The following is a 17,383-nucleotide window of genomic DNA, read 5'->3' on the forward strand; positions in this document are numbered from 1 at the left end:
AATCTCTCCAGCAAACAAAGAGCAGCAAAACAGAAAAAAGAAAAACATCTGAAGAAAAGTACATTAAAAAAAGTAGACAGGCAGGGGCATAAGTTGCCCTGCAGACAGCCCACTGCACTAGGCAAAGGCCTTAGCAAAGAGCCCGTGGAACACAGCACTCCTCCAATACCTTGCTCCCGATTCAGCACCCTGTTTAAGACCATTTCCAACATCTCAACAGCCAAAGGATGGATGTAATTTTGTTTTCTGACTTGACCAATTTGATGTATGCAAAAGCCGTCATACTTTACAACTTCTGCCTCAATCTGTAAACTTGGGAGTGTCTTATGTGTCTCTCTCTGGTTAAACAACAATGAACCCTTCACACATGTATGCGTTTTTCTGGAATAATACAGTAATGCTGAGATATTTCTCATTATTAAAGGCCACAAAATAGGTGTATTTCTATATATATATCAAAGAATGAAACAAAATAAAGACTAAGACACTTGGGAATCTAGTTTTTCTGACAGGAGTTGGACTAGAGAATCAACTGCTACATGTAAATCCACATGGAATTTAAACAGGGTTCCCTTCTAAGATTTCTCAAACGTTTTCTGAGGAAGTTAGTAGTTACCCTATCCTACAGTCTACAGACCTGTTACGATTTAATACTTCTAGTCGTAGCGTTAGCACTGAAAAGCTTACCTGAATCCCACTAACAACTGGTGCCCTTCTCCTTGCCAGGCCCTGGCACGCCGGGCACCCACACACAAGCTCTTGCCCTCTGCTTCTCTTGCAGGGATCTGGCAAACTGCAGTACCACTGGCTAGACACTTTTACTTACTTGGCCTAACACGAGTTGGTTTCTGCAAACCAAAAAGAATCCTCTGTGGGCAGCTGACAAACATACCCCGGAGAAGAAAAAAGGAGGAAACACTGACCTCACTCACAGAAACAGAGGGACATTACTGACACCGCAAACATCTTTATAAAATTTCTGGCAATGTGCGGCTCGTTTAGCAGTGGATTTTGATGTGCCTCGAACACCAAGCTGGTGTCAGGTTTCAAACGTCAAACTATTTTAGCTATCCAAGTTTCACTGTATTCACAGTTACCACATATCCGAGTAGCCAGAGAATCAAAAGCAACACTGCTTTAAGGGGACTGGCAATGAAGAGGTTAATTATCAGACATTCATGAAGGTTAAGAGCCAGAGCCTTCCTCTTCTGTAAATGAACACCCACAGAACCACCTCTGACATCTGCGTCACCATCACCAGAGTAATCTCACCAATTCCTCACCTGCGGCAGGAGGATGCTGGCCGCTAACTGTCGGTAAATCCAAAGAGCTATCAGACATGACATGCTTAAGCTCGCCTCCCACATCAGCCAGTTTCATGTCAAACTGAACAGAGAGCGCGTCTTCCGAGTCCTCCTTGCCGACACTGCTGCCCCCGAGGGAAGGGAGATCGAGGGACTTCACCGAAGCAGAGTCTTCTTTGGTGTGTCTGAAAGCCACCGCTTTCTCTCCCAGGGATTTGTCCGAGTTCACGGAGGAAAATTTACTGGAGTGGAAGTCAGCAAAATCATCATCGCTCTTGCCCGAAGAAGTGCTGTCTTTCAGCTCTTCACCACCTAGTCCAGATCCCTCGAGAGAAAGCTGTTTGAAGACGTCATATTTCGTGGACGTAGCAGCAGAGTTTTGTCCACTCTTCCCTGCGATGCCTGTGCTGCTGGTTAGAGGACCAGGACTAGCTTCCTCTTTAAGGGCCTCATATTTGTCATCTGCCTTTTGCTCCGACGAAACAGAACTATTACTGAAAGCCATAAAATCTGCAAAGTCATCCTGTTCCCCGACAGAGGCTGGACTAGAATATTCCCCGAAAAGGTTGAATTCTCCAAAATCATCAGCCAAACCAGCAGTCTTAGTTGACACCAATGCCGCACTGGGTGCCGCAGACCCTGCTGGCTGGGGTCGGGTGGAAACGGGTTTTGATACGCTGAATGCAGCTGAAAAGGACAATGGTTTCTCGTTGCTGCAAGTAACTGAGGAAAACATATCTAGGTCTGCTAAGTTCAGAGGATTTTTCACTTGTGTTTGTGGTTTCTGTTGGGTAGCTCCTGAGGGGAAGGTGGCTGGAAAAGGCTTGTCTTTTGCTGGTGGCTCTAGTGGTGAGATACTATCGGCGGTTTTAAAATCAGTGAAGCCATCGTCGGTCCCTGCAGATCTGAATTCCGCAAAGTTTTCTCCTGAAAGAAAAAACACAACCAAATACAGAAGAATGCCAAGCTGAAAGGCACACGATGCAAAGCGCGTCACAGAACAAGCATATTACAGACATTTGCCCCACAGGCGTCACGCTATTAACCACTAGTTTGATGATACCCTACACCATGTACCCCTTTCGTTTCCACACTGAAGGCTAGCGACAGGGAAACAAATGAAAATCAAACCGAACACACACATCATTTTCATTTTCTCATTTCAGTGTGGTAGGTCTGTACCAGCGCCCTCAACTGGCCGGAAGCATTGCTCTCAGGATGTTTCCTCACTGTGGCTACCCAGCCAAGCCTCCAGGAGAATGAGAAATGGGCGCTGGAGGTACCCGAAGAGAGGCGTATTAAAATCGTGGCCCTTTAACGATAAAATGTGATTTTTACAGTGATAAAATGTGATTACACAGTGATCAATCAGGAAAAAAAAATCACGGTACCTATGAAATATTACAAAGAACTCTGCATCAAATATTTAGGATGTACAAGACTCTGCTCAGTTAGGCACTTAAAGCTTATGCTTAGATACTATGTGGTTTGCTGAAGTATACAGAGGCATTAATTTGAAGGAAATTTGGTGAAAATTTCTGAAAAGGCATCTACTTACTTGCAAAGCATTTTTGCTAAGGGCATATTATAAAGTATTAATAGCTTCTCCCCACACTGTGCGACAAACAAACTGAATCTTACAAAAAGTAAAAAATCTACAAGTACTTGGGCTTTTCTTGAAGTCAGCCATCTCACGGTACCAATCAGCTTTTGTTCCTATTAAAATTCAAAGGGATCTGAACACAAATTCTGTTATTAAAATATTTCGAGGGTTGGATTTAAACTTTATTTTATACTGGGCTACTCTGGGGATAGAGGTACTGACAGAATTTATTTTTTTAGTTATAGAGAAAATAGGTAATAAGGTATTTCTCAGAAATAAACAGATGCAGTTAAGATACTGGTCAAAAAAATCTGGGCTATGGTTCTTAATAGCGTTTCTATTCTTTATTATCACAGTCACATTATCACTCAGGCTTCCCTGGTGGCTCAGACAGTAAAGAATCCGCCTGCAATGCGGGAAACCTGGGTTCAGTCCCTGGGTTGGGAAGATCCTCTGGAGGAGGGCATGGCAACCCACTCCAGTATTCTTGCCTGAAGAATCCTACGGACAGAGGAGCCTAGAGGGCTACAGTTCATGGGATCACGAAGAGTCGGACACAACTGAGCAACGAAAGCACAGTAGAGCATGTAATCACTCACAGGCATGACATTAGGACGTTCAAACAATCTCCATTTTCTAATAGCACCTGAAGGTCTCCCATAAAACCCACTAGGTTATACCAGGTAATGAAAACCAGAGGTAAACCAATTATAAATACAGCTATACTAACATCACTAGTTATTTAAAAATACGAGTGCGATTCTGGAGAGTTATAAACCAAAACACAAGAAGCTTTAATTTCCTCATCTACTTTTTAAAATTATATTTTCCCTAAAAATGAGATAAAGAAGCATATAAACTAGAAAAATGTATGTAAAATAAAAATATAATTCTGAAAATTATCATGAAAATAATACAGGCTTTAAATAGTCTGTGCTTGTAACATGATATATACTTTGATATATCACATGAAAAAAAGCATGGAAAATAATGGAAGCTTATTTTTCTTCCTAATCTGAGATACTTAACCAATCCACCAGCATAATTTATCAACACAGAGAAACCTGTTTACTATTACTAGGGAAATTTTAGAGAGAGAGGAAGAGCATTCAGAGTTTCTATAGTTTATGTTTTCATACATACCACTAATAAAACTAAAGTCAATTTCACAAATTGACAGAAGAAGCAGATACAAAACTTAAAAAACTGCCCTAGAATTTTAGGCAAGTATATCACTGATATTTATTTCTGTAAAATAAAAAGGTAACAAGCAGCCAATTTTGTCAAAGCCTAAATTTTTGAAGTGCTGCTTTAAAATATTTGTGAAATTGACAAGTTTTGCTTGGTTATTTTGTAAAAGAAATCACCACAGCAAACTAAACTTACTGAAGTAGTGTAAATGTTTCCACTAGAAATGTAAGCTGGGTGAAAGGGTTAAAAAGAAATAAAAATGGGTGGGTTTACATGTTCAAAAACACAGGAGATTTTGGGCAAATGAATTAGCCACAGTTATTGGACGCTTGCTTATCAGGAGGTACATAAAGCATATGACTTCGCGGCTACCTTTTCAGTCCCACTTTTGAATCCTCATTAAGTTTCCTGACCTCTACTTTCTAGGCTCTAAAAACATTTCAAAAGATATCACTTTTTGCTAAAACTTAAACAAAAAGTGTCACTTCTCTACACAGTATATTTTCTGCATCTACTTTAATTTATTGTTTAAACTATAGGGGTAGTAAAAAGGAAACATTATTAAACTCAGTCATTTGGACTTAAGAAACTACACCTCTGCTGTAACAGTAATGAAGCCAGTCCAACTTTTTTTTTTTAGTGTTTATATAATCGAATGACAAAGAATTACTGAAATAAAATTACTAAATTCTACACAAAACTGATTATTTGACTAATAATAATATTTTATCAAGGCAAGGCAATAATATTTTAACCCTCTGTGTTATTACCTTCTGTATCAAATATTTTAAAAAACCAATCCACCTAATCAGCTTTCTGCAAAGTTCACCTTTAACATGAGAGCCCCAGTCAACTGCAAAAGTGTTATAAGCCAACAAAGTTTCATTCCATGAGTCAGATGGCCTTCAAGGAGGTTTAACTGTCACACAATCATCTTCCTATTTTACTTCAAATTTTTGCAGTCCAATGTATTCTTAACAAGAGTAGAATTAAAATATATTCTCCCAAAATGAACAAAGTTGGCATCGCTACATGGAGAGGCTTAAAGGTAAGACTGGAATGAGAGCATGACCACAGCAACGACTGTCTGGGGTTCTGTCAGGAAGGCACTGAGAAAGCAGGGCCCGGGTGTACTGCTTACACTGTGGGGGCACCGCAGCGTTTCCCAGGAATAACACAGGTATCACCCAGCCGCTAACACCAGAGCACAGAAAGAACCGTGATATTAACCCACGCTCTTTACTCCAAACTTGCCTTGGCCCATGAGTTGATGACAGCAACACCAGGAGTAAATGCCAAACCAACAAACCTAAGTCCCTCTGGGGTTTATCTTTGTACTCCTAGTACCTAATACAAGCACTGAGCCATTACATTCTACACTATTACTAGGAAACCCAAGGAAACAGTTCTAGAACCTAAGAGCTGTAAAATATTGAGTATTTCTAGAGATATTTAAGCAGAATACTTTCTGTTGATAGTTTAAATTTCACACGTATGCCTTATCCCTCCTGTAACTTCCCTTCACCTCCCTGAACCCACCCCATTACTTGGAGAGAAGGTTGGAACAAATGACTGTGGAAAGATGTCCCAACTTTGAGTGCCCAATACAAAAAGGTAGAATGTGGTACTGTCCACAGGAAGAACTCCTCAGTAGAGAACACGAATTTCACAGCATGCGTTGGTTAAGTTTTAAAGGACATCATTTGACCTATGGATTATCTAAATCCTACACATGAGGTTTCTAGCAGGATTTTGCCACAAATAAAACTTTTGGTCTTTACATATATGGCTCTCAAATTATCACTCTAAATTCCCTTCCACTCTATTTAAGTCCTTCTATTAGAGATGGGAACCACATTGGCACACAAACCCCTCTCAGCCTTCTCATTAAATTACAGCTAATTTTGAAAATCTTGAGGCATACGGACTGGTTGCTGCTGCCTTTTGCACAGTCCACAGATGGCCGCACTGCCAAGAGCTCCAAGTCTTACTGAGCGTTAAAATAACTGAAAGTGGCCACAGGAGCCTAAGGTGACTTGAAGGCTTCTGGTGAAGGGGAATGCACTGTCTTCAAAGGAAATTGCATCAATTTGGGGTCTGCCCTAATTTTTAGAAAATAATTTCCAATAACTGAACCACATTTCACTTCCTTGTAATTTCCAGAGCCACAAAACAAAACAAAAACACAGCCACAACAGTAAAATATAAAAGAACGTTTGGGATGTTAGTGAAAGAATCATAAAAATCTCGTATTAAACAATGAAATAATTCATCCATTTAAGGAATCAAAAACTCACCCAAAGATTTATTCTCTGCTGTCTGTTCGAGTTCTCTGAAAGCACTATATTTATCACCAGGCTCTATGATGAAAAGACAGAAGCTCAATTAAGGTTAGGAACCTTGAGATCACAACTCAAGGACATTTACCATAAAAGGTCACCACTAAAAACTAAGATTTACATTCACAGGTTCATGAATTTATGAACTGCTTTTACCTCCAAACGGAACAGTATTTTCAGAGGGCTTGTCAGCTGCAATTCCTTTAAACACAGCATATTTATCCATTGAAGCTGATGCTTTAGTTCCAGGAAGAGGCATCAACAAAGAAGGGGCACTAAAAGGGAAAAAGAAATATTTCTTAATGACTAGAACATTGTCTCCCTACCATGTCATCAAGGAAGAACTTAGAATTAAAATGGCACACAGATACCTAGTAAAAACTCGTGGCTCCCTGCTTTAAAGAAACTATGTGTACACCACATGTGACCAAAGACATTTTTTTTTCCTTGAAAAAAATAGACTGAAACAACATTCAAGCAGTGATTCTTTCCTTGATTATGTGAAGAGGGGTCAGATCCATGCTGACCATCTAAATCATCTTTTAAGCCATAAAAACCCCTGGAGTGGGATTTTCTGGTGGTCCAGTGATTAAGAATCCGCCTGCCCGTGCAGGGGACACGGGTTCCATGCATGCCGCAGGGCAGCAAAGCTTGTGTGCCGCAACTCCTGAGCCCACCCTTTAGAGCCTGAGTGCCGCAACTCCTGAAGCCCGCACTCCTAGAGCCTCTTCTCTGCACAGAGAGAAGCCACCGCGGTGAGAAGCCCGTGCGCTGCGACCAAGGGTCACCTCTGCTCTCCGCTACTACAGAAAGCCCATGTGCAGCAAGGAAGACCCAGCATAGCCAAAAAATAAATTAATTAATTAAAGAAAAAGACCCACTGGAATGGCATTAGAAATAATTATTACAGAACAACGACCACCTGCAATTTTATATTTAAATCTGTGAAAGTGATAAACACATAAATCTGTGAAAGTGAACTGCTCCAAGTACGTAAACCCAGTATTTTAAATCATGTTAAGCTTCATGTAAATTATTCTCTCAAATGGGTTCAGAATGCAGAGGCGCAATAGTTAAGATAAAAATCTATTTCTGCAATGCTGTTCAACCAAGATGCAAACTGTCCCTCTTGATCATACTACACTGCTTACTGGCAGGAGTTCCCACCTATGATAAGCAGCAGTAAGAGTTAATACATTCAATCTGTATTATTACAAGGATCACATCAAGAAGTTCCAGAAGCTATCTTTGCAGCAAAACAACAATCACTTCAAAATTAGATAAAGATACTTTTGCCTGTGGACACATTTCCCTGCTGAATGGAAAAACAGTGTAATGAGTAGTATCTGTGTGGGTAATTCTTGGATGGCTTAAACACAAACTACAAAAGCTTTGCCTTTTTTTTTTTTTTCTTATCAGACCCTGGCAGCTCCCTGGAAGAACCACCTTTACATATGAATGACTACATTCCACTACTAGTTTGTGGCATTCAATACCACCATACATGCAAGTTATATAAATGGATTTCTATTGAGTTCTTTGCCCTGGAGCAAAAATCTTTCCATAGTCATTTAAATCTTCTTATCAGTGGCCTACAAGCAAGGTAAAAACCCAGCTCATACACATGCGTGCTAATGGGCACCCACAGTGCTGGAGGAGTTAGTGCTTCCAAATACTATCATTTCACTCCACTACCAGGCACCTTCTACACATTTGATCTGGCCAAACAGGTCACTGTTTATACAGAATAGGTGGGTTTTTAACAGTTCCATAAGTAATTAAATGACAACTCATTGAACAGAATGCTGCACAGGAATAAAGGTAATCAATGTCTCAGGAAAAAAACCACAGAGTTGAGTGATTTTTCATGATTTGCGAGTGTTAGCTCTGGGCTTTTAAAGTCTATTGTAAAATCTACTAAATGTGATATTTATTTGAATATCATTAATTTAAAAATTATTTTCAGAAGTGGGAAAAAATAGAGGCTTTTCAGGGTAAGGAAGCAAAAAAAAGCTATGACTCAGATTGTAATTTTACACATATTAAAAAGACATAATTTCAGTTCTATCCTTGGAGCAATTACTAAATAAAACTGTAATCATTATGAAAGTGCTTATGCCAGTCATGTAACATGTTTCATGTTCCAAACATGGAAATGGTTATTACGATTGTTTAATACTAATGAAAGGCACTCAGTGAGAGAGGCATGTCGTTTTAAAATGTAAGAACCTGCATTCTATTGAAAGATGAGACTTAAATAATTTAGTCACCAAAAACTGTTTTCTTCTTTTTCTCTAGTTATCATTTAGGTTTTACAGTTACTCCGTGCGGCTGTGGTAGATGATTTTACCTAGTTGCTCACCCTGCTAAAGAAATCCATTTCAAAAGCAAAACAAGGACTTCCCTGGTGGTCCGGGGGTTAAGAATCTGCCTGCCCCTACCAATGAAGGGGACAGGGGTTCATTCCCTGATCCGGGAGGATCCCACATGCCATCAGGCAACTAAGCCTGTGCACCGCAATTATTGACTCCACGCTCCGCAACAGGAGAAGCCACAGCAGTAAGAAGGCTGCACTCCGAACCTAGAGAGTAGACCCCACTCACCACAAACAGAGAAGGTCATGCACAGCAACCAAGACCCAGCACAGCCAAAAATATATAAATTTTAAAAATAAATAAAAATAAAAAAGCAAAAGAAAATAAGCCAACTCAAAACCCCCATGTGCTTTAATCCTTTTGAACTATTCTAGCATCAGCACCCCATGTCTGCTTTGTTTTACTATATGTGGTTCCCCAGTGCCTGGCACACAGCAAGTATTTTCCAAATGGATAAATGAATGATGTTGCTCCCTTCCAGATGCCCTTTCGTGCCAGGTCTCCAGGACTCCGACATCCAGTTCAACACTGAGTCCAACCAATTTCTCAGATAAACCCTTCTCAGTACCTGTCACTCTAAACTGAGAGCATCTCATCATCTCACAACAGGATTACCATGGAAGCTGCATTTATCCCATACACAGTAGCAAGAATCACTTTCACCATGCCACTTATTTCTAAAACGCTTTACAGATTATGTCACAAATCATAAGGCAGTCCATAACCAGTGCCTGCTCTTAATGTCATTTTTCCCCACAAACGATACTCTCCGCTCCAGCCTATTTCTAACACTTTATTTGCCTTTTCATCTTCTCGAACAATGCCTATTTTTTGGTTATAAATGCTGCCCAAAGTGGTCTTACCTAGCCTTAACTATTTATATCATGACTTAACAAATATCCTTTTCAAATAGTTCACAATATGGAATACAGACCATCGTTAAGATAGGGAATTCATCACACATGAACATACACACGACTGGAGGAGCAGTTCTAAGAGAGCTTTATTGGACAATATAAATACCCAGATAAAGCTGAGCATCTTAGAGCAGGAACTGTGCCTTTTGCTTCTGTATTTTATTTCCAGTGACTACCCCAATGTCTGGCGCCCAGCAGATGCTATGTAAATGTGTCTGAATGAATAAACAAACACTGAGTGTGAATTCTTAGACATGAACAAATGTTTTCATGCAAGGAAACCATAGTAGCAGTCAAGCCAGAATTGAAGAAGAAAAACCTGCAAAGTATGGCTATACATGAAAGTAAACTATTTATGTGGAGATAATGCCACACAAAATTGCTAATACCCTATTAAACAGTTCAAGTCAGGCCACCACCTTAAAACTTTCTATGCTCAAATTTCAATTTCATCTGCTGAAGAGTTTTCTCCCAGAGGAATGAATCATCAATTTGATAAATTCAGTTTGTAACCTTCATACTACAATATATTCATCCATCAAACCTTTATGAACTACATATTGTGGGCTAAGTAATATATATAGACACATGAAATCCTATCGTCAGTTACCTACTGCCGAGGGAGGGGGAACAGTCAGGTAAACCAGTCATGGCAGTTAGGGCACAGATATTCACAAGCTGCCAGGACAGTAGAGAAGGAGACGCCCTGAACTCATCTTGGAGGTAGGGACTGATGGAGAAGGGTTAGTAAAACCTTCCTGCATTAAATCAATTTTTGACATGGAACTAGAATTAACTCTAGAGAAAGCTTCAGATAGAAGAAAACGGGATGTAAAAAGCCAGAAGCTTGAGAGAGCATGGCCTGTGTGGCTGGAGATAAGCTGTGGGGAAATGGCAACAGTCGAGAGGGCTGGCAGAAGCCAGATTACACGGGGCCTTTTCCCACACCAAGCAGGAGCGAGGAGGGGGTCAAAAACAACACATTTCTGATTAGGTGACTGGATATGTGATTTAACAAATTTTTATTTAGCTTTAGCAGGAAAATAATGAATCGTTTTATGCAGGTAATTTGAGATGCCTTGGGTATTCAGACATGTTCTAGACAAGAGCAGAACAGATCAATATGTGGGATTTCCCTGGTGGTCCAGTGTCTAGGACTCCAAGTTCCCAATGCAGAGGGCCCGGGTTCAATCCCTGGTCAGGGAACTAGATCCCACAAGTCGCGACTGAAGATTCCACGTGTCACAACTAAGATCTGGCAGAACCAAATACATACATATTTAAAAAAAAAAAAAAAGTGTATATATATATATATATATATATATATATATATATATATCAATTTGTGCACAGGAAAAGACCTGAGAAAGAAGGATTGTGTGTTTACCACGTTAATAATACATGTGTGGCTTGAACTCCCAGTACTTTACAGTCACATCCCTCGTATGTCTCTTCTATGTGTCATTTACAAGTGCTTGATGTAGTCTTAAAATTAGGAAAATAATTCTTTCCCTATGCCTATCCCTAAGTTGTTCTTATAGTGTCTGCAGGAAGTGCTAAGAGATAATCAACTGGTTAAAACAGAAAAGATAAGTTGCACAAACAGGAATATAAGAGAAATGGAATATGTATCCTGACAAAAACAAGTTCCCAAAACAACCAAAGAAATTCACACTGCTTACTCAAAGCCTCCTATGCTTTACTTGGTGGAAGAAGTATTTATTAATGAATACTTTTAAAAGATGAAGGAGGGATTTCCCTGGTAGTCCAGTGGTTAAGAATCCGCCTGCCAATGCAGAGGACATGGGTTCGATCCCTAGTCAGGAAACTAAGATCCTATATGTCTCTGGGCAACTAAGCCCATGCATCAAAACTACTGAAGTCCATGCGCCCAAGAGCCCGTGCTCCACAACAAGAGAAGCCGCTACAACGAGAGTCTCAAGTACTGCAACTAGAGGAACCCTGCATGAAGCAATGAAGACCCAGCACAGCCAAAAATAAGTAAATAAATGTTTTAAAAATAACAGAGGGACTTTCTTGGCCTGTCAGTGGTTAAGACTTTAACCTCCAATGCAGGAGGTGGGGTTCAATCCCTGGTCGGGGAGCCAAGACCCTACATGCCTTGTGGCCAAAAAACCAAGGCATAAAACAGAAGCAATGTTGTAACAGATTGAATGAAGACTTTAAGAATGGTCCATAACAAACACACAAAAAAAGTCTTAAAAAAAGATGGAAAGGTGTTGACCACATCCTGAATCAGTTACTGTACCTAAAAGTTAAGCTAGTACATAAAACATTAGAAAAACATTTACGCAACTTTATGGTAAAGAATCTGCCTACAAGGCAGGAGACCTGGATTCGATCCCTGGGTCAGAAAGATCCCCTGGAGAAGCAAATGGCTACCCACTCCAGTATTCTTGCCAGGAGAATGCCAAGGACACAGGAGCCTGGCGGGCTACAGTCTATGGGGTCACAAAGAGTCAGACACAACTGAGTGACTAACATTTTCACACAAACGAAAACCTCAAGGCCTAAAAGCCACCGATTTCAACTTAAACATAAGAGAGACATGAATTTTTATATTTCATGTCTATTCATATTTCATATTTCAATTTGAAATATATATGCATTTCAATTTCTAAATGATTTCTGCAGATAGTATACAATAATATATTAGTATATAGTATAGATTAGCAATAATATATACTATATTGCAACATGTTAAAATATGTACCCCTGTCTATAAAGCTTTTCAGCAGTTGAAGACCTGAATCTAATATAAGAATATGAAGTCATCCTTGCCACAAATACACTCAGTTGTAATAAATCAGGTTTAGCACAAGCAGAAAGAAATATTGTCAAGTAGGTGTATACTGGGAGGAACGGTAGAAACTGAAGTTTAAGGTGGACAAAGGGGAAAGAAGTTTGGAGAATAAAAGTATGAATACAGTGGGAATCATCTAGAAATCATGAGAGTAAGGAGTCTTAATTCTCTTTTATTTAGGCTTCTTATTGTAGACTGCCTCTTTCTCAATTACTAAATACTATATTAACGATATGCAACTCTTTTCTACCTGTTTCCATGCTGAGAATTATTTGATTTTGAAGAAGCCGGCAACTCTTGGAAATCACTGAATGAGTCATCAAGTGACCCTGACTTGGAAGCATCTTGAAAATCCTGGAAGTCGTCATCTTCTGGTTTGACCACCTAGGTTTACAGAGGACATTGAAACAGAAAACATCCAATAATAAAAAGCTAAATAACAAATCTTTAACCATCAACTTCAAAGACAACCTTTTAAAATGCTCCCATTTCAGTACAAATACCTAATTTTAGGAGAACACCCTTTAGACATAACATCAGCTCAACCACTTAAGGCAAGAATGCTGCTTAGTACTTGTAAATATTCTTGTAAAAATGGTAAAAGACCGGTTTAACTTAATTTATATAATTTTTAAATAGCTGAATCACATTTAATAGATTGAGAAACTGCCATCTTTATGAAACAGTTTAATCACGTTTGTATATGACAAGTGACACAAACTTGTTTTAATCTATCACATCTATGTATAAACTGTGAACACTCGTAATCCCATGCTCTAGGAAGTGAATGCTGTTAACAGTTCGTTTTATCGAAAAACAAGCTTGTACTATATTGTTCTGCACTTAAATGAAATTATTCAACATGGACATCTTTTTCATGCAGTACATGTGCATCCACCACATTCATCTGAATAATCCAATAGTCTACTACTGTACAGATAAACCAAAGCTTATTTAACATTTTTCTTCTGGTTGATAGATATGCAGCTATTCCTAATTTTCACTCTAACAACACTACAACAAATACTCTTGTATATTTTTGCTCATTTGAGTTACTAGCTCTGTGAGATGGACTCCTAAAAGCATGACTGCTGGTTAAGACGACTCGAATATTTAGAATTTTGATAGCTATTGCCAAATGTGCCTTCCAAAAAGGCTGTACCAAAAAATCCTTTCCCCACATTTTTACTAACACTAAATATATGTTTAAAAAATTTTTTTTGCTAAACTGAGAAATGAAAAATAAAAGGAAACATCTTAATCAGGCTTAGCAGCTTTTTCGAAAGAAACAGCTTAAGGATTTAACTAGCTTTATTAAACTTGATGTTTAAAATACATATGATAAAGAACTACACATTTTTAGCCAAAATTCAAGTATCTGAAGGCTTCAGAAATTCTTTTGCTTTTTAAATAATGAAAAATTCAATGTTGCATTGTTTTGCTGCTGCTGCTGCTGCTAAGTCCCTTCAGTTGTGTCCGACTCTGTGCGACCCCATAGACGGCAGCCCACCAGGCTCCGCCATCCCTGGGATTCTCCAGGCAAGAACACTGGAGTGGGGTGCCATTTAACACTGCTTAATTTCCATTGCCAGTGTCCATCATAATCCAGCAATCTTTACTACATTTCTTGGAAAAAACACTTGCTCGGATTCACTTTCAGAGATAATTTGGAATACACACATCCTCTTCATCTACCTGATTTGCAGCGTAAGCTGACATGAAGCCGCTGGAAGCCTGGGCTGCAGCTCCCCCGACTGGCCCAACAAGGTTAATGCCCATGACTGGCTGCCCGAGGGTGAGGGGCATGGAGCCTGCAGGGCCTGAGGGCATCCCTGTGGGCTGACTCACAGCAGCTGGCAAAGTCACAGGAAAGCCACTTAAGGTTGGAACAGGAGCCGCTGGAAACTGATTCAAAGCATCGGGACTCATGGCAGGAACACCCCTCTACACAGAACAGGAGGAAAACGGGGACATTTTAGGAAACTGCAAACCACATACGGCCCGCATCTGACACAGAGACCTAAATGTAAAATCTGCAGCCCTGGGGTTTTCTCTCTGACTCTCCCAGGACGCAGGAATTTGACTTCAGAAAGTAAGTTATAAGGTTAATGTAAATCTAATATGTAGCAAAGAAATGGCCAACACACACTCAATATGACATTTTCACTCTGACAAGTTTGGTTAATTCACTGTAATCAAATCCTTTACAATGATTTTGTAATATGAGAAAAACTGCTGCCAGACCGAGTACACTTTATCTATATCTAAGGAATTTTAGACAAGGACTTCAAAGGACAGAGAAACTTCATCTATTACTAACTTTCAAGCTCAAAAGGATTACAGTTAGGTCAGAGAATGTTAATATAGTAAAGCCTTTAAATAAAAGAGTATTGTGCTAGCACGCATATCATATAAACAGTACATTCTGAAGAACTCTATCCTGAAAATAACCTAAATTTTAATGTTCAAAGAGTTCTATAAGTTGTAGGAAAAAGGATTCATATTCTCCCAGTTTATATTGAAAATATACACCTAACCTTCTAAAGGATGTCTACCTGTGTTGCTGCTATCATGGCGAGAACGGCATAAAGTTCTTCTTTAGTCAGTTTTCCAGGTGTGGTTCGATTGGCCAAGGCCCATATCTGTCCAAGAGTTTCCCTGGGAAGCCCAGATGACATCAGGATGGGATAAAGTTTAGCAGTGTCTATTCCAGTTGGAGTCATTGTGGTTTCTAAAATTTTCTTATAGGCATCTATTAAAGGAAAGACCAGATAACAAATGTAAACATATTACAAATGATTCACCTTTTTTGTTGTCATTGATGCTTATAAACGAATAATCCTAAGTCAAACTGCTTTTACAGAACTGAAGCCACATCAAGGGTTTGAGTTGCTACAAAGATATTCAAGTGGAAATGTCCAGCAGACAATTAGGGTCTGGAGCTTAGAAGAGAGGCTGGAGCTTGGTTCTACAGATGAAGATTTTGGGTTAGAAGTAAGAGGGAGTCTTCTCACCAGGAGACAGTACAGCAGTAAGACAGAGGTGGTGTAAGCAGATGCTCTGGATTTTAAAAAAGAAGTTGTAAAGTAATGATGGTGGAACTAATCTGCAAATATTAATAGCAGTGGGAAGCACAAATTATACCCATACTCTGTCTTGTCCCAGTGAAGCAGAGGCTATTAGAGAAAACATCACTGGGTAAGGTGTTTGGGAACAGAGCCTTCAGAGGAAGACACAGTTACAGATGAAGTGAGAGAGGAGAATAAGTGTTTGAAAAAAAGGAAGGGTTCACTGGGGAGTCTTTCACAATAAAATGGACTTTCTAAAGGACAAAGTGGGAAAAGCTGTTAGGGATAGGGTTGCTGAATAAAATACAGGATGCCAATATTGCATGGGGTATACTTATTCTAAATAATTTTTTGCTGTTCATATAAAATTCAAATTTAACTGGATGTTCTGTATGTGGATTTGCTGAATCTGGTGACCCTAGTTAGAGGAGCTGATGGATGAAAGCAGGTTTAAGGTAGAGAAAAATGTTTAAAAAGAAATTTTACATCTAGGATTATATATGGATTAAAGGTTAGTAGGCGTGCCATACGAACATATGTTTTTTAAGTTTGTATTTATTTATTTGGCTGTGCTGGGTCTTCACTCCTGCATGCGGGCTTCTCATTGAGGTGGCTTCTTTTGCTGCGGAGCATGGGATCTAGGGCACGCGGGCTTCAGCAGTTGTGGCTCATGGGCTTAGCTGCTCTGTGGCATGTGGGATCCTCCCAGACCAGGGATGGAACCCATGTCCCCTGCATTGGCAGGCGATTCTTAACTACTGGACCACCAGGGAAGTCCAAGAACACATATTTTGGCTAGGAAATTACGTGTGTGTTTAAAAGCTTCAGTTGCTAAGTCGTGTCCGATTTTTGCGACCTCGTGGACTGCAGCACGCCAGGATTCCCTGTTCTTCACTATCTCTCAGAGTTTGCTCTAATTCATGTCCACTGAGTTGGTGATGCTATATTTTGATAGTGTCTTTTAAAATAGTAAATTTAAGACAACATTTTAGAAATAAAAGTTATATGATGGTCATTAAGACATTACAGCTAAACATTTTTCCTTCATTTATATAGTTATTTCATATATGAACTGTATTTAATTTTCTGTACTCTTTCAGAAAAAATAAAGTTATAATTTCTTCTGCATATTCTGTAGCCACAATAGTAAACATTTACAACTACACTACAACATTTGAAGTAAAGTATCCAGATAGGAATCTTGGGCAAAAAAGCTTTTTACCTGGAACCAAACTCTCATTGTAAATCCAAGGAGGCATTCTGGGCTGAACAGGATCCTGTGAGGGAAATACCCCCACACCTAGGAGATAAAGAACACCATCTAATGTATGTAATGGTCCGTGCAACAGAAGTGGAAATCACACTGAGTCATGGCTTTTTATAAGAAGCATGCTGGCTGGAGACACTAAAAAAAAGTCACCAATTCAACTAAAATTTGGTTTCTAACCAACTCTCGTACATTAACACTGTCCTAAGGCATAAACTAAAAACACAGTTTATGTTTTTATAAAAACATAAAACAAACAAAAGAAAACAAAAAAACCCTAAGATGTATCAAATCAATACTCTGGATCATATGAAGCTTGTACCATTCACATATATTACAAATTACAGGCAAAAACATGACAGGCAATGGTTTAAAAATTACGTGTACAAAAAAAAAAAAATTGTCCAAGCTTCACTTGTAGCTTTTAATAATGTTTCTTTGCAAAGTTTTATGTTTTAAAATCTTGAATATGACACTGCTGCCTCAGATGTATAG

At 39.2% G+C, this 17,383-nt stretch overlaps 1 protein-coding gene across 9 annotated transcripts in view; it reads right to left on the reverse strand.

Annotated features, from left to right (window-relative positions):
• The window catches only part of SYNRG (synergin gamma), an 85,458-nt gene that overhangs the window by 34,764 nt on the left and 33,311 nt on the right, over nt 1–17,383 (reverse strand). For all 9 annotated transcript variants that reach the window (XM_027519065.1, XM_027519066.1, XM_027519064.1 and 6 more), the window contains 7 exons: nt 16,844–16,921; nt 15,109–15,305; nt 14,249–14,497; nt 12,804–12,937; nt 6,594–6,712; nt 6,396–6,458; nt 1,284–2,231 (listed from right to left, as the gene is read on the reverse strand). In XM_027519065.1, the coding sequence (XP_027374866.1) occupies nt 1,284–2,231; nt 6,396–6,458; nt 6,594–6,712; nt 12,804–12,937; nt 14,249–14,497; nt 15,109–15,305; nt 16,844–16,921 (1,788 nt within the window). The remainder of the gene's footprint in view (nt 1–1,283; nt 2,232–6,395; nt 6,459–6,593; nt 6,713–12,803; nt 12,938–14,248; nt 14,498–15,108; nt 15,306–16,843; nt 16,922–17,383) is intronic.

The sequence above is a fragment of the Bos indicus x Bos taurus genome, chromosome 19 (genome assembly GCF_003369695.1).
Source record: "Bos indicus x Bos taurus breed Angus x Brahman F1 hybrid chromosome 19, Bos_hybrid_MaternalHap_v2.0, whole genome shotgun sequence".
Lineage (NCBI taxonomy): Eukaryota > Metazoa > Chordata > Mammalia > Artiodactyla > Bovidae > Bos > Bos indicus x Bos taurus.